This window comes from Agelaius tricolor, unplaced genomic scaffold, assembly GCF_023055355.1.
Source record: "Agelaius tricolor isolate 1412-34295 unplaced genomic scaffold, bAgeTri1.0.p SCAF_2, whole genome shotgun sequence".
Lineage (NCBI taxonomy): Eukaryota > Metazoa > Chordata > Aves > Passeriformes > Icteridae > Agelaius > Agelaius tricolor.
The window spans coordinates 61103604-61130677 of record NW_027269262.1 but is presented as its reverse complement, the minus strand read 5'-3'; the positions used below and the strand labels follow the sequence as shown (position 1 = coordinate 61130677).

Genomic DNA, 27074 nt, shown 5'->3' with positions numbered 1-27074 from the left:
TGACACAAATCCTGTCTCAGGGTGGGTTTTATTACTTTTTCATTACAGCTTTTGTAGTTCAAAGACTCCTGTCAGAGCTTTGATGTGGGGAAACCTGCTGCGTTGTCATCTCTGGATACTAAAAGTGCATCACAGGGAATGTAGGTTGGTGCTGAAGACCTATTAGCAAAGACTACAAATAAAACCCTCAAGGACTTAATTTTCTTTGTGAAAGATGCAACGATACTAGTTCGCCCTTGTAACGGTGCGATTTTGGTGCGATTTTGGTGCGATTTTGGTGCGATTTTGGTGCGATTTTGCCCTCCCGTGCCGTGGGGGCTGCGCCGCCCCCTGTAGTTCCTGCGTGCCCGCGCAGGGGGCGCTGCGAGCCCGGCGTTCCCGCCCGCAGGCACCGGGAGCATCCATGGTGCTGTGGGGATGCACCGGGAACAGCCCCGGTGCTGTGGGGATGCACTGGGAACATTGGTGGTGCTGTGGGAATGAACCAGGAACGGCCCCAGTGCTGTGGGGATGCACCGGGAAGATCCCACAGTGCGGTGGGGGTGCACCGGGAACAGCCCCGGTGCTGTGGGGATGCACTGGGAACACTGACAGTGCTCTGGGGATGCACTGGGAACAGCCCCAGTGCTGTGGGGATGTACAGACTCCACACATGGCTTAGTTTATTCAGATAACTTGTGTGTATTTCATCCTGGAGGACAACAGACTGCCCATGAGCCAGCTGTGTGCCCGGGCGCCCAAGAAGGTTCTCTGGGGTGCATTAGGAAGGGCATTGCCAGCAGGTGGAGGGAACTGATCCTGCTCCTCTACTGGTGGGGCCACATCTGGAGTGATGTGTGCAGTTCTGGGCTCCTCAGGACGAGAGAGACAAGGAGCTTCTGCAGCAGGTCCAGCAGAGGGCTGCAAAGATGATTAAGGGAGTGGAGCACCTCTTTTTAAATACAATTTAAAGCATTACAATTTAAAGCAGAACTGAAACATCTCATGTAGTGACAGGACAAAGGGGAATGGATTCAAACTGAAAGACAGTAGGTTTAGATTAGATATTTGGAAAAAATGATCACCCTTAACTAAGGGTGGTAAGGCACTGGAACGGGTTGCCTGGAGAAGTTGTGGATGCCCCATCCCTGAAAGTGTTCCAGGCCAAGTTGGATGGGGCTTTGAGCAACTTCGTCCAGTGGAAGGTGTCCCTGCCCATTGCATGGGGGCTGGAACTTGATGATCTTTAAGGTCCCTTCCAACCCCAATCGTTCTATAGTTCCAGCTAAATACTTGTGTTGGGAAATACCTAGAACACAGAGAGGTTGTGCTGGAATGTAGCTTTTACTTCACGATGGTGACAGCTTCAGGAGGTCATTACCTCTGTGGTGGTGGTTAGAAAATTTCCTTAAGTAAACTATTGAAAAAAATATATTTGGAAAGAAGATGATGGATAAGAAACCATCTGCTGTTTTTGGTGATTTGTTTGTACCACTAAAGTAAAAATCACATTGCATTTAATAAAAAGTGATGTTTTATCCCTGTGACGGATGTGAGCGCTCCAGTGTCAAGTGAACACCACGACTGAGGACCTTTAAAGGCTGTCTCTACCCTTTCTGGGGTTTTTTGACTGTGCAGCTGCCAACACCTGTCTTTAAAGCAGGTGCTCCCACCTTGTTCTCCTAGGAGCTGTGTGGACTCCACGTGTCCATCAGCACAGCCACACGAGGATGCGATGCCATGTTTCTACCAGAAAAGAAGCTGTGGCCAGGTGAGGTTCAGCTTCTCCCAGGCAACTAGTGACAGGATGAGAGAACCCAGTCTAACGCTGTGCCAGGGGAAGTTTAGGTTAGACATTAGGAATTTCTTCATGGAAAGGGTGACTAAACATTGGAATGTGCTGCTCAGGGTGGTGGTGTAGTCGCCGCCTGTGGAGGTCATTCAAGGAAGGACTGGATTTGGCACTCAGCGCCGTGATGCAGTTGACGGTGGTGTTGTCGTACGTTGGACTCGATGATCTGAGAGGTCTTTTCCAATCTGATTGTATTTGGGGGCGGCCTCTTCCCAACAGACCCGTGCCGAGGCTGGAGCAGGAGCCCGTAAGAGCGCTGGCTGGCTGATGGATGAGACCCTCGCTTCCCTCTCCTTAAGCACGCGAGCAACGACAGGACATGGGTTTTTCGGCAAGGGAGGGAAGCGGGAAGCGCTGCCCTCGTCCGCCGGGACAGCTCGCCGCGGCGCGGGAGCGTGAGAAGGCGAGAGGGCCTCGCCCCCTGCGCTGAGCGACCCGCGGGCAGCAGGGCCCGGGGCCGGGAGCCGCCGCCGGGCGTTTGGGTCGCTCGCAATTCCGTGTTTCCGTTCCGGAGTTCCATGTGTCCGTCCCGAGCGCGTCTCCGTGCTCCAGCCGCTCTCGGGAAAGAAATTCCACCTCCAGTTACGACGAACATCACCAGCGGCACCCGGAAGAAAGGATTTATGCCAAAAAGCAGAACTACCGGCCAGCTCCCTTCGATAGCTCAGCTGGTAGAGCGGAGGACTGTAGAGGCGCGGCCCGCGGGAATCCTTAGGTCGCTGGTTCGATTCCGGCTCGAAGGAGACGCTCGGTTTTGCCGCGCGGAGGCGGCCCCGCCGTTACCTTCTCACTCTTTTGCCGTCGGGAGCCGCCGCCGTTGCCGCGGGCGCGGGGGCGGCTCGCGGGCGCTCGCGGCGGGGCGTTGCGACGGGGCCGCCCCGCTCCCCCCGCCCCGGCCCCGTCACATCGCCCGCCCGCCGGCGCGAGGCCCCGCCCCCTCCCGCCCGGCGCGCGGAGCCGCGTGCGGTCGGCGGCGGCCAATGGGGCGTCAGTCCGCCTGCGCAGATTCAAACGGCGGCTCGCGGGGGGGAGGCTGCGCGCGAGATTCGGGCGGCACCGGCCGAGCGCGCCGCGAGCGCCGGCAGCTGAGCCCGAGCGGCGGTGGCGGCGGCCGGTGCGCGGCGGGGGCCGGGCGGCCACAGGGCAGGGCAGCGGAGCAGAGCGGCCCGGAGACGGAGGGAAGGAGGGCGGCGGGCGCCGCCGGAGCCCGCGGCAGCTCTGACAGCATCGGAGAGCGAGGCGCAGTAGGGGCGAGAAAGGGGCCGCTGCGCGCCCCGTCCTTGCGGGCAGCGGCCAGGCCGAGCCATGCCTGACGCGCCGGGGCCGGGCCGGGGCTGAGGGCGGCCGCCGGGGCGCTGCGGGCACCGCGGGCAGCAGCGGGCCCTGGGAGGATCCCTGCCCGGCTGGAGGCGTTCTGAGCCGCCGGTGCCCCGCTACGTCCCTGCCCGGCTGTGAGAGAGGGAGCCCGGGCGGCTCGGGGGCTCCGTGCTGCGCCCCGCGGCCGTGGCGGCCCCCCCTATGGTGCGCGCCGAGGATGGCGGAGAGACGGCGCAGGTGAGTGCGGGACCGGGGCGCTCTGCGCTTTCTGCCCCCCTTCCCCTCCAGGGCAGTGCTGCCTTCCACGCCGCCGTCCCGAGCCCAGGTGCCCCCCCGCGCTCCGGGATCCCGGCCAGGTGCTCCCCCCGCGCCCCGGGATCCCAGCCAGGTGCCGCCCCGCCCCTCAGCGCTGCTCTCGGCCTCCTTCCACCGCCCCGGCCTCGGCTGTCACTGCCCACCTCCCTCCCCCCTCCGGCACCCTCGCAGGTATCTCTTCTCTCGGACTTCTGGGCACCACCTCTCGGGTACAAATCCCGCCTTTCCCCTGGCAGCTGCTCTCACTTCTGTGCTTTCGCTCAGGTCGTCTTTGTTGTAGCTTACCTGGGCAGCTGCTCTTGTCAGTAACAACTACGTTGCCTCCGCAGTAGTTTTCCGTGCTGGTTATTTTCCTTTTGCTGGAGTAACACTTTTTCCTTTTCACCTCCCAAGTGGCTTTGGCACAGCCTTGATATAAGGTTTGGGCCTGTTGATTCTTTCAGTATGTTCAATGCACCTACTTTTGCTCAGCTGATATATTCTTTGACTGAAGATATCACAATCTAGCCTGAAATATTCCTGAGAGATCACATTCTGCACTAGAGCTCTAGCAGCTGCCCTAGATGGCTTTCATACATCTTTTGTTATATTGATACGAGAATGGGTGTGTCTTTGTTTTGTATTTAGAAGATGGTCTTGGAGAACTGTTTTGTCGCTATGGTTATTCCTGTCTTAAATCAGTTTCTGGAAAGTTATAAAGAAATATAGGAGAAAGATTAGGATTGGGGAAGGAAAGGATACTTGGTGAGTTATCTGTGGCATCTGGGGTTTGTTGTGAATGTATACTTTTCATGGAATTGGGGGTGGTTTCAAAGTCATGCATATTAAAACTGCTTTTGCGTTTTCCTCTGACATGGGAAAAATTATAAGAGAATATTTTTCTGCAAAGCTGCAATTAAAACAAGAAAACAATACTTTGGTGTTCTAGTTGTGTAAGCCACAAAGGGCTTTGCTTGCAGAGGCTGACTGCTGAAGCTATCTGTTCTTGGCTCGGAGACAGCATGTTTCTTGGCACTCCTAATCAGCATTTTGTAGTTTAAGGGACTTTCACCTGTGGTATTACAGTGGTTTCATTTTTGTGAAGCTTTAGATTGTATTATCTCTCCCATGGCTGTGGAGTGCTTTGATTTCATGATTGAAAGTACAGCGGGTTGTGGATAGCAGAGGAAGGTTTGGTTAGAGATCGGTAGCCCGAGGCGGATGTTGTGTCAGTGTCTGATGATGGTATCTCCAAAACTAAATATTGAAGCTATGAGTTTTCATGAAAGTGCCTTCAAGACTTTTAATCTAGGTGTGAAGTAAGAAGAAAATGCAGTTGTTTTGCACCAAACGATATTAAGTTTAATCTCACATTCATTTAATGTTAAACTTCTCTTGGTTGTTGCAGTTGCAAGCTTGATTTTTTTCTTTTAATGGTCCTCAACTCAGAATTGCAAGGACAGCTAGTGCAGATCTCACAAAATATGTACTTTATTGTCCCAGATGTCTTATTTGATGAAACTTGGTGGATGCCTTCCACTTTGATGCAGTATTTTAGCAGTTTCATAACTGCAAAAGAATTGTCAAAGGAGCTATAACAACCCCATGTGTTTAAAAATCTTGTCTTTTTCATTGAAAACTTCAAGTAGTAGTCCCACTTATTAATCAGAATTTGATTTATAGTCTATCATAGCACTGGTCTAAGCAAGACTCAGGACTAGGTGGTTGTTCAGGTGGAATGGAGGTGCAGGAGAGGTTAGTGCCTGCTTGGCTGGCAGAGGCACCGGTGTGGCTGGAGAGCTCCTGATGCAGGGCTCTGAACCGCAGCTGCCCCCGGGCGGGGCCCCCACCTGCTCCGGCACTGGAGCTCTCATCGGCCTCACTGCTCCCCGTGCGCATGGAGCCCTGCTCTGCTTTTGGGTCCCCGTGCACATGGAGCCCTGCTCTGCTTTTGGGTCCCCGTGCACAGGGAGCCCTGCTCTGCTTTTGGGTCCCCGTGCACAGGGAGCCCTGCTCTGCTTTTGGGTCCCCGTGCACAGGGAGCCCTGCTCTGCTTTTGGGTCCCCGTGCACAGGGAGCCCTGCTCTGCTTTTGGGTCCCCGTGCACAGGGAGCCCTGCTCTGCTTTTGGGTCCCCGTGACTTTTCTCCTTACTGGAGACTGCTCACAAACCAGTTTGCTCTGCAGTGGGTGAGGAGGTCGTGTTGACAAAGGGCTTTACAAGAAGGCCTGATTTTAGTTGTAAGTGAACTGTATGGCCTGCTTGGTATGAAATGGTATTATGAGAAGTGTATTCCTAGGACAGATCCCTGAAGTTTGTCAAAGGACAAAAGAGGAGTTGGTCGGGAGGCAGAAAAAACTGTTACTTCTGAGTTTAAGTTCTGTTTTTGTAAGTCTTAGCCCACTCAATGCAAACCTCTTAAAGCGTTTGCAGCTCATTTTTTTTCTGAAAGTATGATGAAGAACTTGCTGTTGACCTTCCCACAAGTTTGCTGCCTTGTCTTTCAGCAACTCAGCAAAGTTTTAATTTGCTTATGTTTTACTGCTGCATCATGAAGCTAAGTAAGGCGAATGCAGATGTGGTGTAGGATGTAGAAGCGAGTCTGCAGGAGTTGGGCACTTAGTATCCTGTGGTAATGCTTTTGAATTAAGTATGTCCTCGGCGGCTGACAGGAACAGACTTAATGGGAGATAACAAATAAAGTGTAAGTGGTTAATCAGCGTGCTGTGCTGATCATTGCATATTCTAGAAAATAATGGAGATACTGTCCATTGAATCTGTTCTTGGGACACTAGCACAGGTTAATTTCATTACTGGGAAAGGTTTTTTTTATACTTTTGATTAAAAAATTGAAGCAATTGTCAAGGATGAGAAGAAATAATTTTTGTTTTGAACCTGAATTTATGTTTTTTTTATCATGCTTTGTACCAATAATAAAATGGAGAAAAAAATTGCCCTGTGAAACTGCTTTTAATTTAAGTGATGTATTTGGATGGGAGTCCCTTCTTTGTGCCTTTGGTATAATTAATGCAGGGGCACAGCAGCTCTTGTTGTTAGAGCTAGGTTTCCACATGTGTTTGAATTTATGCTAACATGAGTCACTGACAGAAGTTTAAGCGATGATTCCATGAAGCACTTCCCTGTGCCGCCTGTTTGGAAGGCTTTGTTTATGCAGGTTGTGGAGTTCCGCCTTTCTCCAGTAGATGGAGCGGGATCTTCGCGGAGTCGCAGCGGTACCTGGCTGTTCTGCGCCTCGGGGCTCAGCGCTGAGGCCCAAATTATTTATTCTGGAACATCTCTGTCTTCAAAGATTTGTATCTAATTCCTGTAACACCGAGGCAACGCTTTTAGTCAAGTCAGGAGCCCACGTAAAATCTCAAGTTGAGATTTACTTACTTAACATTCTTGTTGTGTTTGTTGTTTCACTTATGGAGGTGGATCATGAATTGTTTTGCAGCCTAACACCACTCTGTAAGCTCAGTGATGTAAAATAAAGATGAAAAAATGTATTAGAAATACATGAATCTTAAAAAGTAGGTTTTACTTCGAATTTAAATCTTGTCTTGGAAGTAGTTATCTGTCCAGTGTGTGGCCTTGAAATTAAAATTAAATTGGTAATTTGACATGGTGAACTGCTAGAGGCAGACCTTGTGATCATGCAAATCCCATGTGTCATTTTAGAACAATATGTAGAGATTAGAAAAAAGCTGCAAGTAAGTAGAAAAAAAGGTTTTTCAGAGGTATTTTAAACTCTATTTTGATCTTCTTCACTCATCTGTTGTATTTTGCAGTGAGGAAGACGATGACTTTCAATATATGGATCATGACTATGAAGTACCACAGCAAAAAGGTTTGAAGAAGATATGTAGCAAGGTGAAATGGACCCGTGAAGAGGTAATACTTTTTTTTTGTTTTACTCTGATCCCTACCTGATCTTAGCTCATGAAATATATTATTATTTAGTATTGTATTGGGGTAGCTTGTAAAATTTATTGGCTGAGGTTATGTCTTAACAGGATGAAAGGCTAAAGAAGCTGGTGGAACAAAATGGTACAGATGATTGGGCTTTCATTGCTAGTCATCTACAAGTAAGTTGAATCTCTGTTTCAGTTAAGTTCTCTCAATATTTATTTACTTTGGTTATATGTCTAGCTGGGAAATGTAGTGAAATAGAATGAGAAGCACATAATAAAAACTGATTCTTCTAAAACAGGCTTGATCTAGCTCAGACCTTGAAGAACCTTATGGGGTCAGGTGTTTTGATCATTTCAGACTATCAGTCTTCAGTGATAGTCTGAAATGATCAAAACACCTTCTGTTCACACTTGCTATTTGTTTTCATTATGGAATACGGGTTCCATCGCTCATGGTGGCTATGTATCCACAGTTCACAGATTGCTTCTGAAGCAGTTAGGAGAGTGGGTTGCATCTGAAAGATTGCTTGAAAGGAGCAGGATTAATTTTTTAACTGTCATAGGCAAGGGGGCATGTGTGTTTTATTTATTTATTCGTGTGTGTCTGTTGGGGTTTTTTGTTTGTTTGGGTTTGATTTTTTTCTTACAGTGATGACTGCTTGAGGTAACAGCAGAAAGTACCTACAACTAGAATTGATGGTGTTTGTTTCTCTTCTGAACAAATGTTATAAAATGCCTGCTATAGAATATAAGGCTGAAATCGCTTCCTAGAAGTGGTATTGGTAATTGAAATATTAGAAATCAAAAAAACTGCACCTCCTTCTACCTTTGAGGTTCTTACAATATTATGTGGGATGATGTGATTGTATGAACTTCCACTGTAAGGTAAAAAAGGACTTGAATTCTAAATGCTGAACAACTATAACTTTGCATTGTTCTCATCATATTTTTGTGCAACTGTGGTGCTTCTATTATTTTTCCAAGTAGAAAATATAGGTATCAGGTAATAAACTCCAAGCTTCTAAATTTAAGTCATGCATAAGCAAATCCATATGCCTTACATGTACCTTATTCCCTTATAAGAATCAGTGAAATGAGTAGATGGCAGAGGAGAATCAAAAAGCTTTTATATCAAGATGTTTGAAAATACATTAGGTGATACTGATTTGCAGGTGTAGTATAGAGTTGCATTTAACAGATCTAACAGTTTAGTAAAAAATTCTTCATCTGAAAAAAAAATGTTTCTGGAGACAAAAAACCTGTTGTTCAGCTGGGCCCAAATGAGGTTGAAAGAACATTCCCCAGTTATCATAGGAAATGTGCATAATCAGGTGCCTGCTGCAGAATCATTGATGTTGGAAGGAATTTCTGTAGATCATCTGGCTCACAGCCCCTGCTCAAGCAAGGTCAGGCTGCCCAGGACGGGGCTTGGGTTTGATTCTCTCCACAGATGGAGCCTGCACAGCCTTTTCAGGTGACCTATTGCAACAGCCAAATAATAGAGGCTGGCATAATTCACACTCACCTTGTTACTGATGGTCTTTTGCTAGGAAAGCCAAATGTATCTTGAATTGTGAAGGCCCTCAAACTGCTGTGCTTTTAAACCCTCATTTCTTTGCTGGACTGGGCACAGATAAACCTTCCCTCTGTTCTGCCTGGAAAAAGTGAAGATGGCTTCAAGGTCACTCTCAAGAGTGAGAGTGTAGCTTGTAATCACTTTTGATTTTTTTTTGTGGCTAAGGCAGACTGAAACAATTATTGTTTCATTTTATCATTTGCTTTGCTCTTCTCTCCAAATCATATTATGATTTCAGAAATGTCTAGAAGATAAGAGCACTAAAAGGCCAAAATTCAAAATGGTTTTGTCCAAATGGTAACAGCTATTCTATATTGAGTCTGTCTTTTACAGCTTCTCTTCAACAGGAAATGATGATGTTTTGTAAAAACCTGTTGTATGCTTTTAATCATACAGTTACTACTTGTGATTAGCTTGAAGGTAGTGTGAGCAGTGTAATTTCAGGCGTTAGTGTTCTGGGTGTTTTTTCTGGTCTTGCAGACTGCTACTTTAACTTCATCTTAGCATGGTAACACCTTTACTTGGTAGACAAGACCAGGAAAACCTTGAAATTGGTACTTGCTATCCAACAGCTTGCTCTGAAGCAAGTAAATAATCATGTCCCAGTGTTAAAAAAATGTGCTGTCCTGGGGCAGGCTCTTACCTGTATATTTCTAAGCATTTGACCAACCCTTTCATATAGACAGTTTTTAGGAGGCTAAGTGAAGATTACTTCTCTTTCATAACTGGGAACAATATTTCAAAAGATCCATAGTGAAGCTACAGAAAGGCACCATCTGTCCTGACCAGCAAAAACAATGTTGTTTAATTAGTATATGTTAACTAAATTTGATCTAAATCTGTTTTCCTTAACACTCTAGTAAAGAGCTGAGAATACATTCATTTGGGATTTAGTGAAAAGTGTATTCTTTTATGTTAAAAGAAAAGTATTTCCTTAAAAAATGTCCCCCTTATTTAAGTTATAGATAATGTCAAAAATAGATCAACCACAAAGTTGAAAGTGTAGAGTAATGAGGACAAATATAAATATAAATTTTTCTTTAAAGATGAGTAAGTTCTGAATTTGATTATCAATTTAGTACATTGAAATAATTAAATGAGAGCTTAATGCAAGGTTGTTTTTCTTTCCAGAGAAGAGTTTTTTATAAGCAAATGGAATAAGAAATAATAAGGGAGAATTTAACGATTATACTTAGAACAAATTTCTAAATAAGTCTTTTAATTTGAAAAAAGCTAATAATTCATGGTAGAATATATTTACAGCTTTATGTATTTGAGAGTATAACAGCTGTACTGCTCTTCTAAAACTGTTTCAGAATCGTTCAGATTTTCAGTGCCAGCATCGGTGGCAGAAGGTACTAAACCCAGAATTGATTAAAGGGCCCTGGACTAAAGAAGAGGATCAGAGGGTAACAAAAGCTAATTGATACTCTGCTCTTTAATAAAATTGATGTATGACTGCTAAGAATGTGTACTTTTTTTAAAGTTCCATTTCCATGTGTGATGCCTTGTTGTCTGATGCATCTTGTGATGTGGATACTTTTATTACATTATGATGTGTGAGAAGGAAAAAATTGTCTCTTAAGTAGATGGAATGTTGGGTCTGCTCAAGCATTTAATTTCCCATTAGTGAGATTGCTGGCTGAATTACTGTAACTTACCAAGTAGGGGGGATCTCTTGGTAGCACTAAAGGACAAGGTCTCTTTTACATCTTTTGTTCCTCAAAACCACCAGACTTGAACGGTTTGGGAATAAGGGAAATTATTTCATAACCTACTGTTACAACCCTGAGATCAGCTCATTTAGTTAGGCCATAGTGCTAATAATGCCAAACTTGTGAGAGTGATCCCAGTATAGGCCACTGGACTCGATGATCCTTCTGGTTTCTTTTCAGCTCAGAATATTCTGTGAAACCATTTCCTTGTGTAAAGAAGCTATCAGTGGTTTAGGCTCCTTTTTCACCTCACTGTTGTTAATCCATACTGTAGCCTTTTGCCTGCACAATCTGGACTGCCTGGTAGGGAGATGCAAATACAGATTTCTTATGGTATTTCAAACTGGTTTCTTTTTCCTACTGTTTAAAACTGTTCTAAGATATTTTAAACTACTGTTTGCCAATTTATGAATATGGTCTTCCTAATCTATTTTTTTACAGTTTTCATTAGTCTTTTAAGAAAAAGCTTCTACTCTGTAAAACTCCCAACCTCCATTCTAGATGTAGAGGTGTGGGTCGTTTCTCATGGATATTGTTGAAAATAGTCAAACACATTCACCTGTTTCTTTTTTGTCCTTTCCTAATGTCAGCTTATGAAATGGGTGATAGAGAGGAAACTTCCAAATTTTCATCAGTATACACTTATATTCTAAATAAGAGAGAGAATTTGGAGTTAGTAATTTCTGATTTCTTGAAAAATCATTTTTAAAACCCCAAGTCACTGTGTGCCTCCTTAAGCCTAATATCAGTTGCCTATTAGAATGCTATTCTAAAATGTGTGTTTATCAGTGTTCTCAGCCTTTGATTAGGTAAATTAGGTTTTGAAATTATAATGTGCTTTCATCTGTATTGCAGGTTATTGAATTAGTTCAGAAGTATGGTCCAAAGCGCTGGTCTCTAATTGCAAAACACCTGAAAGGAAGAATAGGCAAACAATGCAGAGAAAGATGGCATAACCATCTCAATCCTGAGGTAAAAAAGTCTTCATGGACAGAAGAAGAGGACAGAATAATCTATGAAGCTCACAAGCGTTTGGGAAACCGATGGGCTGAAATAGCAAAGCTTCTTCCTGGAAGGTGCTTTTCAACTCTATTTGTGTTAAATGTTGGAATATGAAAAGTGCTCATCTCAGTACCTTTTCAAATCTTAACTTGTTAGTTAGAGAGCATCTGCTGAGACTTACATCAAAATATAGTTATCTTGATAGACACTAAAAATCTTTCATATTTGACCTGTATTCTTAAAAACATGTAACACCCATAAAAAGAGCTCTAACCATTTGAAGGTGTCTTCAGATTCCTCCTGATCACTTAAAAACCCTCTATAATAGAGCTGAGCTGAATTAACTGCAAGCAGTAGTAGAAAATTGATTTTATATCAAATGTGATCTCAAAGTGCCTTCATTGGTATGTATTTGAGGGTGACTTTCCTGGTTTAAGATCAGATTTTTTTTTTTTTTTTTTTTTTTTTTGTGTAGCACTTGTTGAACTGGACACTTGTAAAAGAAAATCTTAGTAACCTTCAAAAGTCCAGACTTAGGAGTCATGCATTGCGAAGTTAGTTGGTTGTCATGAAGTCTCTAAGTTAGGCATTAATTGTATGCATTGTTTGCCTTATATTTCTTTCAAGTTTCACTGCTGATTTCTTTGGTTGTGGAAAACAAAATTTTAGTGTGTGTGATTGATCAGTTTAATGAAGTAATTCTTTTACCTTGTACTGTTAACTGAAATTCAGCATTAAGCTGTCCCTTTCTGAATTCAGTTTATGTGTTGAAGAGGTGACTGTCTAGCTGTGCCTGAGGAATATCAGCATTTGTTACCTTGGTGTAATGAGGGATGCGTGCTTAAAAACTTTGTGTTTTGATGAAGTGCACAATCCACAGCTCACAGTAAATGCTTTGGAGGAATGAGAAGAGAGTGGGTTGCATCTAAATAGAATTTTGGAGAGGGAAGATGAGTTTGACAGAAGAATTCCTATTTACTAGCTTGTTTGTTGTCAATAAATCTGACACTCTAAGCTAAAGACTGCTAAAGATCATAGACCTAGAAGAGCTGTAGAGTCCAACACTACTGGGATGAAAAAGGGGAATACTTCTTGGAGTGCCCTTAAATGAGAATGGGATTTTAACCAATTTTTGTTTCTGTGTACCTCTACCTAAGGCTAGGAATAATAATACTAGTGTTTTAGACAGCAATGCAGTTATAGTCTACTCTTGTCTTAATGTTTGTTTAGTGTTTGGAGTGATTTCAGCCTGCTTGTCAAAATGCCATGCCTGTTTTATCCTATCCACAATCAAGGGCATGAAGAGGTAGTAGGATGTTCTTCCACAAAGCTGCACATAAAATGCAGAGTGGGGGCTGCAGGCTGTCAGTTTTAGAAGAGATGTCTTCCAGTAGCAAACACCAGCCCAAGTGCCTTTATGTTTTGGGACAGTGAGGTGATTTTCTTAGCTACCTGCACTGCAAATTTATAGCAGAGGGGTAAATAACTATGTGTTCATTCAATTATTCCAAGTATCTAAGAAAAAAGGTTCCCCATCATGATTACAGTCAGAACCAAGGCTTTCTCCTTTTCTGCTTTTAATTTCTGGTACACTTGAAGTTTAGTAGAAGGAAGCTCTAAAAAGAGGAGCTTTCTAGTCATTATGCCTAAACACTACTGATTACAGAACTTTTGATCTAAGCTGCTGGAGCTTTCTGAATTTGTGGCTTCAGATTAACCTACTGTACAAACCCTGTCAATTGTGTCATATATAATTAATTTTGAGATAGGGAAAGCAGTCACTGTTTTATGCTTTCATTTTAGGACTGATAATTCAATTAAAAATCACTGGAATTCAACAATGCGAAGAAAGGTGGAACAGGAAGGATATTTGCAAAGTGTTATAAAGTCTGAAAGTGCTAGTTCTGCTGAACTTCAGCCCCAACCTTGTCTGACTATGGAACACTTGCACACTCAGAATCAATTTTATGTGCCTGTTCAGACACATGTAAGTTCAAAATTTAGAACAATAAGTATCTCCCAGTTTCAAATAATTGATTTGATTTGAAACAAGAAACACATCTGAAATAATTGAAGATCTGTTGAGTATTTTTGTGATTTTATGGCAACTCAGGATTTGTAAACCATAAATAATTAATATATAATAAATTAGAGTTAATTTTATATCCTCATTTTCTTGAAGGTTTGTAAAATGTTTTATGTCTTTTTAGATTCCAGCATATCAGTATGCCTCACCAGAAGGCAGCTGTCTAGAGCATGCTCCATCTTCTTCCAACATAGTTCAGGTAAATTGTTAACAGCCTTCATAAATTAAAGAGAATTTACTGCATAGTATTATTCAGTAAAATGAAAAGATGTGTATCTTCAAAATGACTGTTAGTCTTTATCATTCACCTACATTTATATAGGTTCCTCTGTAAGTAAGCTTGCTAGTGTAGTTGGTACTTTTATGTAGGAAAAATGAAGCTCTGTTTCTCTATCCCAGAAACATGATGTTTGTGCTTATTTCTGACAGAAATATGGCTTAAAACATAGTCTACTTGTTAAATCTTGAGGCTAAATTGTGGTGACCTATATTAGTATTACCTAGCTTATGAGAGGTTTAAAGACAAGACTTTACTATTTACATCTATGTAATAAATATAACCCTATCCTGAAAAACTCAACTTACTGTGACTTACACTTCTGGCTGTGCTTTTTTGTTCTCATTAGGTTTTATTTCTTTGTCACTGATAAATATCTTTCAATCAGTTGCCCTTCTGCAGTATTCTAAATCCTGAAGAATTAAGGAATTTCAAAACAAATAGAAATTGGATATATTATTTCCTTTTGCTTTTTTCGGCTCACTTGGAATATACCTGAAATTCCTCATGTGGTGCAGAATGAATATAGATCTTGGTTTCTAATATGATGCCTTGGAAGAATTCTTGTTTATTTGGAATTAGTAAAAGAAGTAAAAGAAGACACAGGGAATAATAAATGGATTTTTTTTTGTGTTAGATAGAGGAATTCTGTAGAGCTCTCTACCTAACCTGAAGTTTCCCTGTGCAGGTCATCTGTTTCATGTTGCATTTTCTTCCCTGATAATGGTATAGGAATACAAGTCGCAACAAAGCTCATTGGCTTTTGACAGTCTAGATTGCCCTACACAGAAAAGTATAAGATACTTTCTGCTCCTTGAAATACTCTGTAAACTGGTGATAGCATATATCCTCACCTATATTTATAGCAATAATGGAAGGTGTTAAGGAGGTTAAGAACAAACAAACCAATCAAAACCAATTAGTTAATTTTCTTTTCTGATAGTAGTGGTGGGATTGCTTGTATAAATACTGTTTGAGCAAATGCTGATTTGAAACACTTTCTTGCACACTTAGTGAGGATGAATAACACAGAATTGTAGAAGGAATGTGAAACCACAAACATATAAAGAGTGTGCCAGCACTTGGTTCTATTAAAGATAGAATAAAGTGACTTTAGTTTAGAATGTGCTTTAGCACACAGATAACTTACAGGCCATATTAGAATCCAGTTAAAATACCACCTTACACACCACTTTAACGTCAGATCCGTCTCCTGGTAGTTGGAGTTGTTTCAGTTGTGGGTGACTTCTGTACTACAAAATGGGATACAGTCTGAACAGTTCTGTTCCCTCTCTGTGTGGATTCTTGTTAAAAATACAGCTGTGTTATAATGCAGAATCTTTACTGTGAAGAGGAGGTGGAAATAAAAAGTAGTAATGGCTTCTTTCTTAAATTTTTCAGCAGCCATTTATTGATGATGATCCTGATAAAGAAAAGAAAATAAAGGAACTTGAATTGCTACTTATGTCAGCAGAGAATGAAATCAGAAGAAAACAAATGTCTTCTGTAAGGACTGTAAATTTCTCTAAATATTTGAATTTATGTTGCTGAGGTTAATCCTCAGAAATTCAGTAATGGTTGTGTGGTTTAGTGTGGTGTTTTTTTCACCTGACCCTCTAAAATCAAACCTATGGCTGTTGCATTGGAAAACAAAAATCTGTATATTAGAACTGAGACAACTTACTTTTAGTGCAGTTTTCTAAACTATGAAGACAACAGCAATATGACCAGCAATTTGGCAGTTCCTAAGACCCAGTATTTTAATCCTCTTCAGGAGGTGACATGTTTGATATCATTGCCATTTAGTTTTATGGATCAGCAATGTTGAGCCTCTGCCCAGTAGAGGTGAAAAATACATGGGTTTTGCCCCATTTGATTTCAAAATGTCCTGTAGATTATATTTTCCTCAAACTTCAATGTGAGTGCTTGCAATACTTAATACCCACATTTGGACATGACAAACACTAAATAAATATGCACTGTACACAATTTGTGTGTAAATTCAGTGGAATTTCCCTAATTCTGTAGAATTAGGGTGACTTGCAGATGGCAATCACTGATTTCTTCAGAGGGCTGTGCGTATCAGACACCTAACTAACCCAACCATATTGATCACTGGTTTAGGTTACAGGTGAACTTCAGATTTTATGTGGCAGAGTTATTCCTGGCATTCTTTTGAAACAGTGCAGTTCTGCTTATCTAGTAGCATGTGGTTTGCTTCTAGATTTCCAGTGAAAATGAAAATTTGTTTCTTGAGTACTAAGCAGTCTACTGAAGTGGGATAACCTTTTAGAAGTTTACTCAGCTATTAATGCAAAATCTGCATTAAAAAAACCCAGATCAAACAAGTAGTATTTCACACTCTAGAAACATTTTCTTATCTTAAAATTAGACGTTCAGTGTTCTGTACTGAAGATGACTTCATATACTGGTGTTCAGGTATGCAGGAAACTTGCATCAGAGATGGCTTCCAATACAGCCCATAATTACCTAAGTTGTGAGTGTGTATAAGATATGAATGTGAGGTAAGATAAAAATCTTACACAATTTGAGAATGTTGAGCATGTTAATGTAAAGAGAAGGCTAATTTCTTTAATTGAAACAGATAATTAGTATTTGAAAATGCCAAAATTAATAGTTAGTCTTTCCACACACTACTTTTTTTCCCACCCTGCAGTCACATAATTGACTCTTTTCAGCCTCTAAGTTGAATAAGATTAATGTGTTTCTTCACAATTTTTTAGCAAGCTGGAAGCTTGTCTTGTTGGTCTGGAAATTTTATCATGGAGGATTGTATGCCTAATACACTAAGTAGTCTTGAGGAACAAACAAGTAATTTCTACAGCATGGATGAGACCCGCATCACACCTGTTCAGCAGAATTCACCACCTAAGTATTTGGGTGTAGAAGCAAATAGAATGTTAACACCTCTACAGACCATTCCAGAATTTGCAGAGGCACTAGATCTTATGGAAATCGTAAGTTTGTATTCCTTGTTAAAAATAAGTGTTTAATTAGGAGTGTTAACTTACGCAGTATGTGTAAAATACTCTTAAATTACCTTATTTTGTATTTGTCTATAATTTCTGCCTTCTCAACTGCTTTATTGCCAGTTTGGAAAGAATTGTATCTTAAAATATCCAGTGTTTTATGACTGTATGAAAGACACAGAGAGAATAATTCAGAATATGCCTTGTGGAGGTAGAGGGCTGATAGATTGGCTTGGACATGCTGAAGTAGTCTTGGATAAGCCTGCTTGTGTTTTGCCCCCTGCCCACAGGATCCGGTAGCATGGAGTGATACGTGCTTTGAGCTCTCCGAGGCCGTTGTCTCCCCTGTCAAGCCGGCCCCAGTGAAGCTGATGCGGCTCCAGCACAGCGACGGGGCTGCCGAGTGCCAGTATAACGTGGGCGTGATGCTCGATGGCAAAAACCACAGCAGCATCAGTGGGGATGAGGAAACAGTTTTTTCATCAACCTCAAACAAGTTCAGCAATCCACCTGCTATCCTGAGAAAGAAGAAGAGATTGCGTGTTGGGCAGTCCCCGGGTCCCGAGCTGAATGACGGTTTGTGTAACGATGCCGTCAATGTGGCACTAAAGCGCACGCCAGTGAAAACACTACCGTTCTCTCCATCACAGGTGAGTGTGTTGGTAAATACTGCTAAATGTGAAGACTCTGCTGGGTGGGTTATAAATTGTAATAGTTTCTTCCTGGTAGTGCATTGTAGCCTAAATAAACATGTCAAAAAACTTCTTAAAACATCTGCATAAGGGTAAATATATTAAAAATATACTGCTAAACAACCTCTGTTTTGAAGACTAATGGGGAGGGCGGTAGCAGTGGTGGCAATGAGCTGTGTCTCAGCTCGTACTTTCTCATGCAAATAATTGTTGATAGAGACCTTTTGTTTCTGTGACCTAATTAAGGAGTGGGGATTTTAAGAAGAAAATCAAGGTTTCAGCAATAAGTGTAAGTCAAGAATAGAGTATTGGGATTTGTCAGTAAAAGTCTATCAGATATATGTATATAATTTGGAGGGTTTTGCTGTTCAGCACAATGGTGAAATTTTGTCTTGTAAGGTTGCCTTTTTTTTTTTTCCTTCTTGTGTTTAGTTTTTCAACACTTGTTCTGGAAATGAACAATTTAACTTTGAAAATCCTGCATTTACATCAACTCCAATCTGTGGGCAGAAAGTTCTTATTACGACTCCTTTACACAAGGAAATGACACCACAAGATCAAAAGGAGAATGTGGGGTAGGTTTATTACATTAAACATCTGGTGGTGTTATTAAATTAAAGTTTAATACACATGGGGTAATGTTACGGTGATCTCAGTACTTTCAGATGCATGGTGGTGATATCTGTTGTGTAAATGAAAGTATTTTAAAATGTTTCTTAGATTAATTTATTACATTGCTAATGATAAAATATTAAAATATGCACTTATGAATGCTTTTCTATGCTTGAATAGTTTTAGAAGTCCTACAATGAGAAGATCTCTTTTGGGTTCAACACCAAGGACACCAACTCCTTTTAAGAATGCTTTGGCTGCTCAGGAAAAAAAGTATGGTCCCCTCAGACTTATGGTATGTGGTTATACTGTTTCTTTTCTTTGTTGAAATCTAAATGCTTTCTTGGTTTTGAGGTATTGGAAGCCTCAGTGTGATCTTAAAAAGCATTTACTTATCCTAGAGAACAGCTAGAATGTGAATCAAAACCACTTTGGATGTGGTTGTTAGACTTGTATCCTTCAGTGTAGTATGAAGACATGGTCTTCTTGAATAGTTATTTAGTACATGTAATCATTTGATCCACAGTAATCTTAAATGCATCAGTTTCATGTTTGTGAGTTGTTTTAAATTTGCCTATCCTTGCTAAAACTGTATCTCTGACAAGGTGGCTGCATAAATGCCTGAAATTTAATACTTTAGGATTCTATTTTTTCAAAAGAAAAATTATAAATCAGAGAATGAATGGGTGTGGGTCCTCCAGCTGGGTAATCTGGTAAGAGCAAACTGCTGTAGTTGAGTATGACTGACCTCATTATTTTAAACAACTTTCACATTTCACTTGAAAAACTGCATTATCTTTGTATCCTCTGGGCTATGTAAGACCTGAGTTGTTCTTTGATTTTGGTGCTTCTACAGCACTAGGACTGAAACTAGGTGTTTACCACAGTATGGTAATCTTGACTGATGTTTGCAGTTTTCTTCATCCTAAATCTCAAAATTTTAGTATAGCAGTTCATGATCCTCTGATTCAGCTGGCTGTCACACACTTCTTTTTTTTTGTTTTGTTGACTATGGATAATGTTACCTTTTTTTGTTAGTTTGTTCCAAATGAATTAAATTTTTGTTCTCTTCCTAGCCTAGCTAAGGTATGTTAATGCATAATAACTTTTGGAATTCAGGAGACATATGCTTTTCAAATTCTGAAAAGATTCCAGCCAATATATATTGACTGCTTCTTTTCTGCAAACACAGAAGGTAGCTCAGACTTTGCCACAGGGCTTGGCACCATCTGTGTTACCCTATAGATTCACAGTCCCTCACTATGCAAATGGAGTGGTTTGGCATTCCTGTTTCTGTCCACTATTAACCTCCTGTTCAAAATCAAATTTTGAGGGCTTAAGGGAATTCTTCTCCTGTTGGTACACAAAGGAGCCATCTGTATGGCTTCTGTGAAATTCTGTACTGTACTTAGGACTATCAATGTCTTATTCAAAGATTTGTGTTAAAATTGGTATAAATTCATTTCACAACAACAGTTACACATTTCCAGTACAGTTTTTTAGTATGTTTTTATGCATGTATATATACATATATGTGTTTTATGTAGGTATTTAGTATATATAAATTACTTTTATCCCTTTTATCAGTGGATAACCATTTGCAAACAAGTAGTTTGTCTTCTTCAATGCTACTTTGCATTTTTTGAGGCGTTGTGTGCATATATATGTTTATCTGGCTAAAAATAATGTGGAGTAAAATTAACTTAAAATAATCTTCATAGCCTTGAAATGTAGCCCTGTGGTTTTTAACTACAGTAGCTTAGGTCTTTTCATGCTATGTTTTGCAAGATCTCTTTTCTGGCCTACATTAGCTGAAAGTAGAATATTGTAAGAACTGGCCACTAATAGACTTCCTGTATTTTCTTTTTCAATTTTAATTAATGTTTAGTCACAACCACTTGCCTTCTCGGAGGAAGACATTAGGGAAGTTTTGAAAGAGGAAACTGGAACAGATATATTTCCCAAGGAGGAAGATGACACTTTGTATAAAAACTGCAAGCAGGAGGTAATATGACAATAGTAATTTCAAATAGGTAATAACTGCTTTGAAATAATATTTTACAATTTTTTTTTTTTTTTGCAAAATGTTTATTTCAGCACAACTTTTCTAAAAAAGTCAGAAAATCACTGGTCCTAGATCCACAGGATAAAGAGGAGGTTGGGGCCCAGCGTTTGACAGAAGATAATAGTTTAGATGTACAGGTAAGAATTAAACTAAACTAATCTAACTGAAGAGCATCACTGGCAGCAATATTAATATGGAACTGTGTATCTTTTGTTCTGCCCACTAAAATAAATTTTTGGACTGAAGTTGCTAGATTAATGCGTCTAGAACGTGAAAAGTACCTTCAGTTTGAAATATTGTTTTAAGTACTTAAGAAATAGGTGAGCATTGGGCTTGAATTCATGCATGAATTTTTCCTTTCAGTCCTTCAGAGGAGGTAAAATAATGTGAATGCTTTACAGGTTTGTAGCAAAGCTGTTTCCATGCTGGTTGCCTATAAACTTTAGCTTACACAGCATGTTGGAATTGTCTGTAATATACCAGGAAGATGACATTTGCTCCTGTGCTGTGCATGTTTGACAGTCTGGCAAATGTGTTCTGAAAATACCTAATTGCATATTAGGCAGCATGTTTTTCCTACTTCACATAATAGGGGAATACTTTAACAAATATCAAGCATGTAAAAGATGAAGTTTGTGTGCTTCTTCTGCCTAAAGGAATTTGAGTACTTCTGCCTTAACAATCAGGACATGAAGAAATCAGATATGAGGCTATTTTGATCCCTCTTTCCTTTAAAAAGAAGCTCAATGTTTTTTCAGCTGAGTAATTGAATAGCTTACTCTTTAGTCTTGTAGGAAAACTTTGTTCTAATGAGTTCTTAATGCATGTATGTGTTTAATGCTCAAAGAATAAATGTCTGTGATTCTTGATGAGGTTTAAGGCTATATACAGGATGTAGGTGCCAAATTGCTTAAAAAGTCGGACCTGCTTAGGTCATACTCCTTTCTAGCTGGTTTTCTAAATTCCCTTCTAAAGTGCCTCTTAGACTCTGTGCCTGCCAAGCCTTGGAATCTTCCTGCTGGGTATTGGGTGCTCTGCCACCTAGTGGGAATTGCCAGCTTCCCCAGGAACATCTTTTGGGAGGAGCAGCAGTGCTGCAGCCATTCCAGTCATGACCAAAATGCCTGCTGTTCTTAGTTTTGTCTTGTTCTGACACATCATTGTGGATCACTGAGTCCAGGTTAAGCTACACCGTGATGTTTTGGTCTCTTAAAGGCTGGGGACAAGTTGGTTTTTCCTGCATTTTTATAAGGAATGCTGGTGGAACAAGAACATTCACTCCTAGCAAGAGAGATAGTGGTAGTATCTTATTTAAAAATGAAAAATATACCAATCTTTAAGTTGAAATTGTGTGTCCATGTGATGATAATTTAGGAATAAGGTCTGAGGAAGAATAAATACTTAAAGGTCAATTTAATGGGGTGTTTTTGTAAGCAAGCAAATACTTAGCCATTGTTACTGTGAACTAACTTTTGGTCTTTAAAATTGACATATATCTGTCTTCCACTTTTGTATACTGAAGCTGAATTAATTTATGTTTATTTCCATAGACATTACCAATATATAAAACTCTTCTGGAATGATCCATCCAGTGCTTATTTCAGTTCTTAAAGCATTTCCTCCCCCTAAAATTGATTTGATACTACTTTTTGACTCTAGTCTCCTTGTCCTGACTTTCACAAGGATTGTCCTAGACATGAAAGTGAGGGTTTTTTTTCTTTTAAACTGTTCAGTGGTTACCACCTTATCAAATCTTGTTCTTTACAAAATCTATAGGAGTGGCATGGCTTTAGAGTAAAGAAACTGTCTACTCAGTGATACCTAAACCATGCTTGCAGCTGCTTGTTGTACTATGGATCCCAGTATGGACAGGCTAGTTCTTCATATACTTCATTACATTTTCTTTTCAGATTCTTTCCTAGGGTCTTTCTGATGGTATTTACTTTATTTACATTTTGGCTTCTCTGAAGACAGCATTTGAAGTCTTTTTGTATTAACTACTAATTATTATTCCTGTTCTTTACTCTCTTTTTTGTCAATAGTCAAAAAATGCATATACCACATCTTTATTAATGACACCATTGTTGGAAATACAGGACAACAGATGTAACCTGACATCAGAAAAACAGGATACAAATCCAGCAAACAAAGCAAATGCAGTAATTAAGAAGAAACTGAATGCATGTGCTACAAAAAATGTCAAAATGGAGAAAACTCTTCAGGTCTGGATGCAAAGAATTCTGTTCATTCTGTTAGTGGGTTAACAAAGAAATTTTGTATTGCTTTATTTCTGTCTTGCACTAATATCTAGAATTGTTCAAAGCAGTGATCCAGTTTCAGTGTTTCTGTGATTCTTATTTCTTGTAAATTGGTCATTTTTCTGCAAAGTGTTTATTCATAGCTAAGTTCTTCAAACACAACCCTGATGTTTCACACTTTGGTTCAGTGAAACAAACTGATATTTCACTAAGATTTGGATGTGGGAGGTAAAAAAAACAGGGTAGGGGGAGACCAACAAAACAGGTTTGGGTGCCCAAGACTAAGAGTTAGAATACTTGACCTGGTGCAAACCAAACTTCTTTATGACTTCGGTTTCTCAAATTTGTCTGGTGCTTACTCTTCATAATAAGCCCAGTGGGATTCATTAAGCAGAGTTTATCCACAGATTCTGTTTGGTAATTATTCTAGTAACAGGCCTGTTCTTTTACATACATATATTTTCCGTACTGGTAAAACCACTGAAGCTAGTTTTCCCTCTGTCCTGATCACCAGCTTTAAGAAGAGATTTCTTTGACCCGACTTTGTACCAATTCCAGTTTGTCCAATAGGGAGCTAATGTATAAGGTATTTTTGTCTTCTCAGAATATCTACTCTGTATTAATAAAAAAATTTTGAAAACCCAGAAGACAGGACACCTGGAGCCTGATCTTCCATATTCTACTTAATTGCTTTAACAATGATGTTTTTAAGTAGAGAGACAACAGTATTGCTTTCTGATCTTTTCTTATGAGGAAGATGAACAAAGTTCATTTAATTGTGATATTAAAAGTAAAAAAAAAAAAGGAAAAATTTCTTTTTTCTTTTGCTGTGAATTGCAGCAAAGGTGAATACATCTATCTAACCCAGAAGTATGGTCTTCAGAATACTTAAAAGGGGAGCTTAGTCATAGTATACTCACAAATATTTTCATGGAACCATCTTTTTTCCTTTTTCTCTTTCCCCAGAGAAAATCCCTCTGTTTTGTGGCCTCTCTAACCCCAAGTCCCTTCCATGAATCAAGTTCTGCTAAATTTACAGAGAAGCTCAAACAGCTAATTTTCTTTGTGAATCAATATGTGGAACTGATCCTTTGGATCAGTTTCCAGCTCCATGTGGGAGGGAGAGGATCTTGCATTCTTCATCATGCTACAATCAGCCAGTGTCAGATCCAATTTGGAGCTGAAATGAATCAGCTTGAGATTCAGTACCTTATGTGAAGATGTAGGCTTTGCTTCATGGAAAAAGCAGGACTAGTAGCTTAATTATTCTTCCATTCATCATTGTCATTCTCAGTTCCTTTGCTGTTTCTAATATATTCCCCAAAAATCTGACCATTCTTCCACAGCCGTCACTTGGTTCAGTGAAGTTCTTCACAATCTTCTTTTTCAGTTCCCAAATCATTTTACCTTCCTTGGTGTCTCCAGACAGCTGTCAGTAATGTGTTTTTCTGCCTGTTGAACTTTGCACATTTAAAGAGGAAGATATTCAAAGAGAAGATAACTTAATTAGCTTCCCTTTTATGTATTAATTGTTGAACTGGTTAGACTCTCTTGAAGAATGTTTTTCATTTTGTGTGTTTGAACTCAAAGCATAACCCAGATGCACTGCTGGGGAGCTGGATTTAAGGGGTGATGAGGGAGCTCTGTCACAACTTTTAGGTACTGTACTGTAGAACTGGATCCTTCTCAGTAAAATATATTATTGCTAGGCTTTAATAATTTAGTACTACTCTGAAACATTGTATGAGAATTGCTTAAGTATTTTAGTTTGTTAAAAGAACCTTTTTAACAGAACTTTATTTTATGCAGCCAAGTCGTGATTGGGAGGCAGTTGTTTATGGAAAAACAGAAGACCAGCTTATCATGACTGAACAAGCAAGAAGGTATCTGAGCACATACACAGCTACCAACAGCAATTCAAGGTCTCTGATACTGTGATGGTCACTGCAGCTGACAACCATCTCTTTCCATTGAAACTGAAACAATGTTGAAGGCCATTCCCGTGCCATAGTTGGGAATTGAGTCTTTGAGAGAGTCTGCCAAGGGAAACCTTAAAGCTACCTTAAAGCTTCCTTTCTTCTTCTGACTGACAAAGAACAGACACGAAGCTCTTGCATTCTTTACGAAGGGATACCGCAAACAGTTCTGCAATGATTTTTTTAGATATTAAAAGAGTAATCCCCTAAAATATAAAGAAGGGTAAAATACATTGCAGTACTGACAACATACAGTTTTTAGGTCTATTTTTCATATTTATTCTTTTGACTTGCATCGCTTTTTTATCTGTTAGAGCATTTTCAATATAGAGTAGGTTTATAGGTTGTTACTGGTTTCCAAATGAGCAACATACATGACTGAATGTGCTTTTGCTTATGTAGCATTTTCTAGTATATAAAGAAACACAATGGAAAGGAGTACAAAGGAAGGATAGAAAGTTGCACTACTAATTTTTTTTGGTATGCTGCAAAACAATGAAATTAACTACAGTGTTAAATATATTTATTTGCAAATGGTACTAGAAGTAGGCAGAGGGGGGTGAATTAAGTTTAGTGTAAAGCATCAGTATTTTCTTCATAAATCTCAAAATGAGATGATTGTTGAATGTATTGTACAGTATGTAGGAACAAGCAAAATTTTGTAAATTGGAAAGGAGTCTGTTTTTATAATTTATTTCCATTTCAAAGCTTAAATGTAGATATTTATATGTATGCAGGTTGTCTAGAGGCCAATGTTGTTTCCTGTTAAAACAGCTAAGATGGAAAAAGGACAAGTTTAAAATATATGAAATGGCAGAAGAATTACAGTGGTGAAGTGTAAAAATCTATACTCTATGTTACATCTACCTAAAGATTGCACTATAGCCCTAAAATCATGTTGGTCTACAACATAATTACAAGGTATTCCTATATTATACAGCAGCTGTTCCTGTACCTTGTTTAAATATATTTAGAAAGAAATGGTGGGGTCTTATATGTGACCGAGGAGTACTTTGTCCTGCATAGGAACTAAAAACTAATGCATTTACAATATGTATATTTTATTCCTTTTTTTTTTTTTTTTGAAGAAACTTGGCACCTTGGATCTCAAAACAATTTATCTGCACTTAACTTTGACCATTATATACTGACTAAATGTTTGAAGAGCAAAGAGAACATTCTTTTATTTATGAAAAGTCTTTGTCCTTATTTAAAGGTATACAGGTCACAACACTTGCTTTAGTTGCCTATTTTAGGTATTTGCACTTATTTTATGTCTTTATTTTTGGTTTTGAAGGAATGTTTTGGTTTGCTTTTGTTGTAGAGATTTTTATGTAGTTAATTTCGAGCAAGTTATAATGGAGTGCTCTCAACAGAATACTGACAGGTAAATAGAATTGTACACTGTAGTTTTAGTTATTTATAATTCAAACACTCTTCCTCTCCACTCCCGGGTGTGCTGCTACAGATCGTGGCAGAATCGGCTTGCTGCTATGAGAGATGGAAAGAGCGAGCATCATATGCACTGTATGTAAAATTACACGATGTCAGGTTCTCTAGTTAACTTTATGAGATCAACCAGTACTATGCAGGGTGTGGAAAGTGTTCCTAACACTTTAATATCAGAGATGGTAGAGAAGAATTAATTAATGGAGAAATTTAACATGTGATGAGTGGCACAAGGAAGGTAATGGGTTCTTAAACTTTTTTAAAGCATCTCAAAGCTTATACAATCCTTGTTTTTATGAGCTTTTTGATATTGGCTCTGATAGTAATAGGCACAAACATTTTTAGCAGTTTTTAATTCACATCAAAATTTTGAGGGGGGCGGGAATCCTATTATAAGCAAGGGATAAGAAAATGCCCATCATGCCAGGATTACTCCTCACCTAGCAAAATTTAAAGGAGTCAATTGGAATTCTTGGCAGTACTAGATTTAGGTGTGCATTACCAGAATGGATTTAACAGCAACATGTAATGCGGGAGACAACATTTAATTCACAAAAAATGAAATCAGACATTAAGACGGAATGACTATCTAGAATCTGGATGGTATGTTGAAGTAGAAATGGTATCATCAAAGCTACCTATACCAAGTTTAAGCATAGATTTATGGTAAGTAGTCATAATTTGTGTTGGTATTGGTTGGATCGTTTAGTTAACTCCTACTTTGTTGCTTTAGCAGGAAGGTTTTAATCTTTCATATGTCAGGCATCTTATTACTTTTTGAATGTTGTGTGCATTTGCATTTCTTTCAGTTTATAGGTAAATTGTACATGCAGCAGCCAAACTTGCATGAAACCTAAATACATATTACACCATATTTTTGTTCTAAGGTTTGACATAACGTGCAACAAATGCCTTGTTTATCTTAGTTTTTGTTGTACTACAAACTTTTCCTTTATGTAAGAGGATCTCACAATACAGACCGCGTTAATGTCAGAAATAAAGCATCTATGTACCAGGTTA

At 39.9% G+C, this 27074-nt stretch overlaps 1 protein-coding gene and 1 non-coding gene across 3 annotated transcripts; both read left to right on the top strand.

The window, feature by feature from the left end:
* The first annotated feature begins 2484 nt into the window (after positions 1–2484).
* TRNAY-GUA (transfer RNA tyrosine (anticodon GUA)) lies at positions 2485–2574 on the top strand. Its single transcript is given in 2 exon segments — positions 2485–2521; positions 2539–2574. It is a non-coding gene; the product is annotated as a tRNA-Tyr (tRNA).
* A 498-nt stretch (positions 2575–3072) lies between these two features.
* Positions 3073–27074, top strand: MYBL1 (MYB proto-oncogene like 1). 2 transcript variants are annotated; one of them, XM_071420405.1, is made up of 16 exons: positions 3073–3385; positions 7234–7336; positions 7459–7530; positions 10249–10341; positions 11503–11723; positions 13453–13636; positions 13860–13934; positions 15414–15518; positions 16757–16990; positions 17293–17652; positions 18127–18269; positions 18487–18601; positions 20195–20311; positions 20404–20508; positions 22414–22593; positions 24439–27074. In XM_071420405.1, exons 1-16 carry the CDS (start codon positions 3366–3368, stop codon positions 24565–24567), a joined length of 2256 nt encoding a protein of 751 aa, XP_071276506.1. In that variant the 5' UTR covers positions 3073–3365; the 3' UTR covers positions 24568–27074. The 2 variants fall into 2 exon arrangements, with proteins under 2 accessions (XP_071276506.1, XP_071276501.1); XM_071420400.1 differs by lacking the exon at positions 22414–22593 and having other exon boundaries at positions 3226–3385.

Bases quoted from the DNA above. Each gene is read 5' to 3' on its own strand.
- MYBL1 (XM_071420405.1), top strand. From the start codon at position 3,366: ATGGCGGAGAGACGGCGCAG. The intron at 18,270-18,486 runs GTAGGTTTATTA...ATGCTTGAATAG, and splicing joins GATCAAAAGGAGAATGTGGG to TTTTAGAAGTCCTACAATGA. The intron at 22,594-24,438 runs GTCTGGATGCAA...TATTTTATGCAG, and splicing joins AAATGGAGAAAACTCTTCAG to CCAAGTCGTGATTGGGAGGC.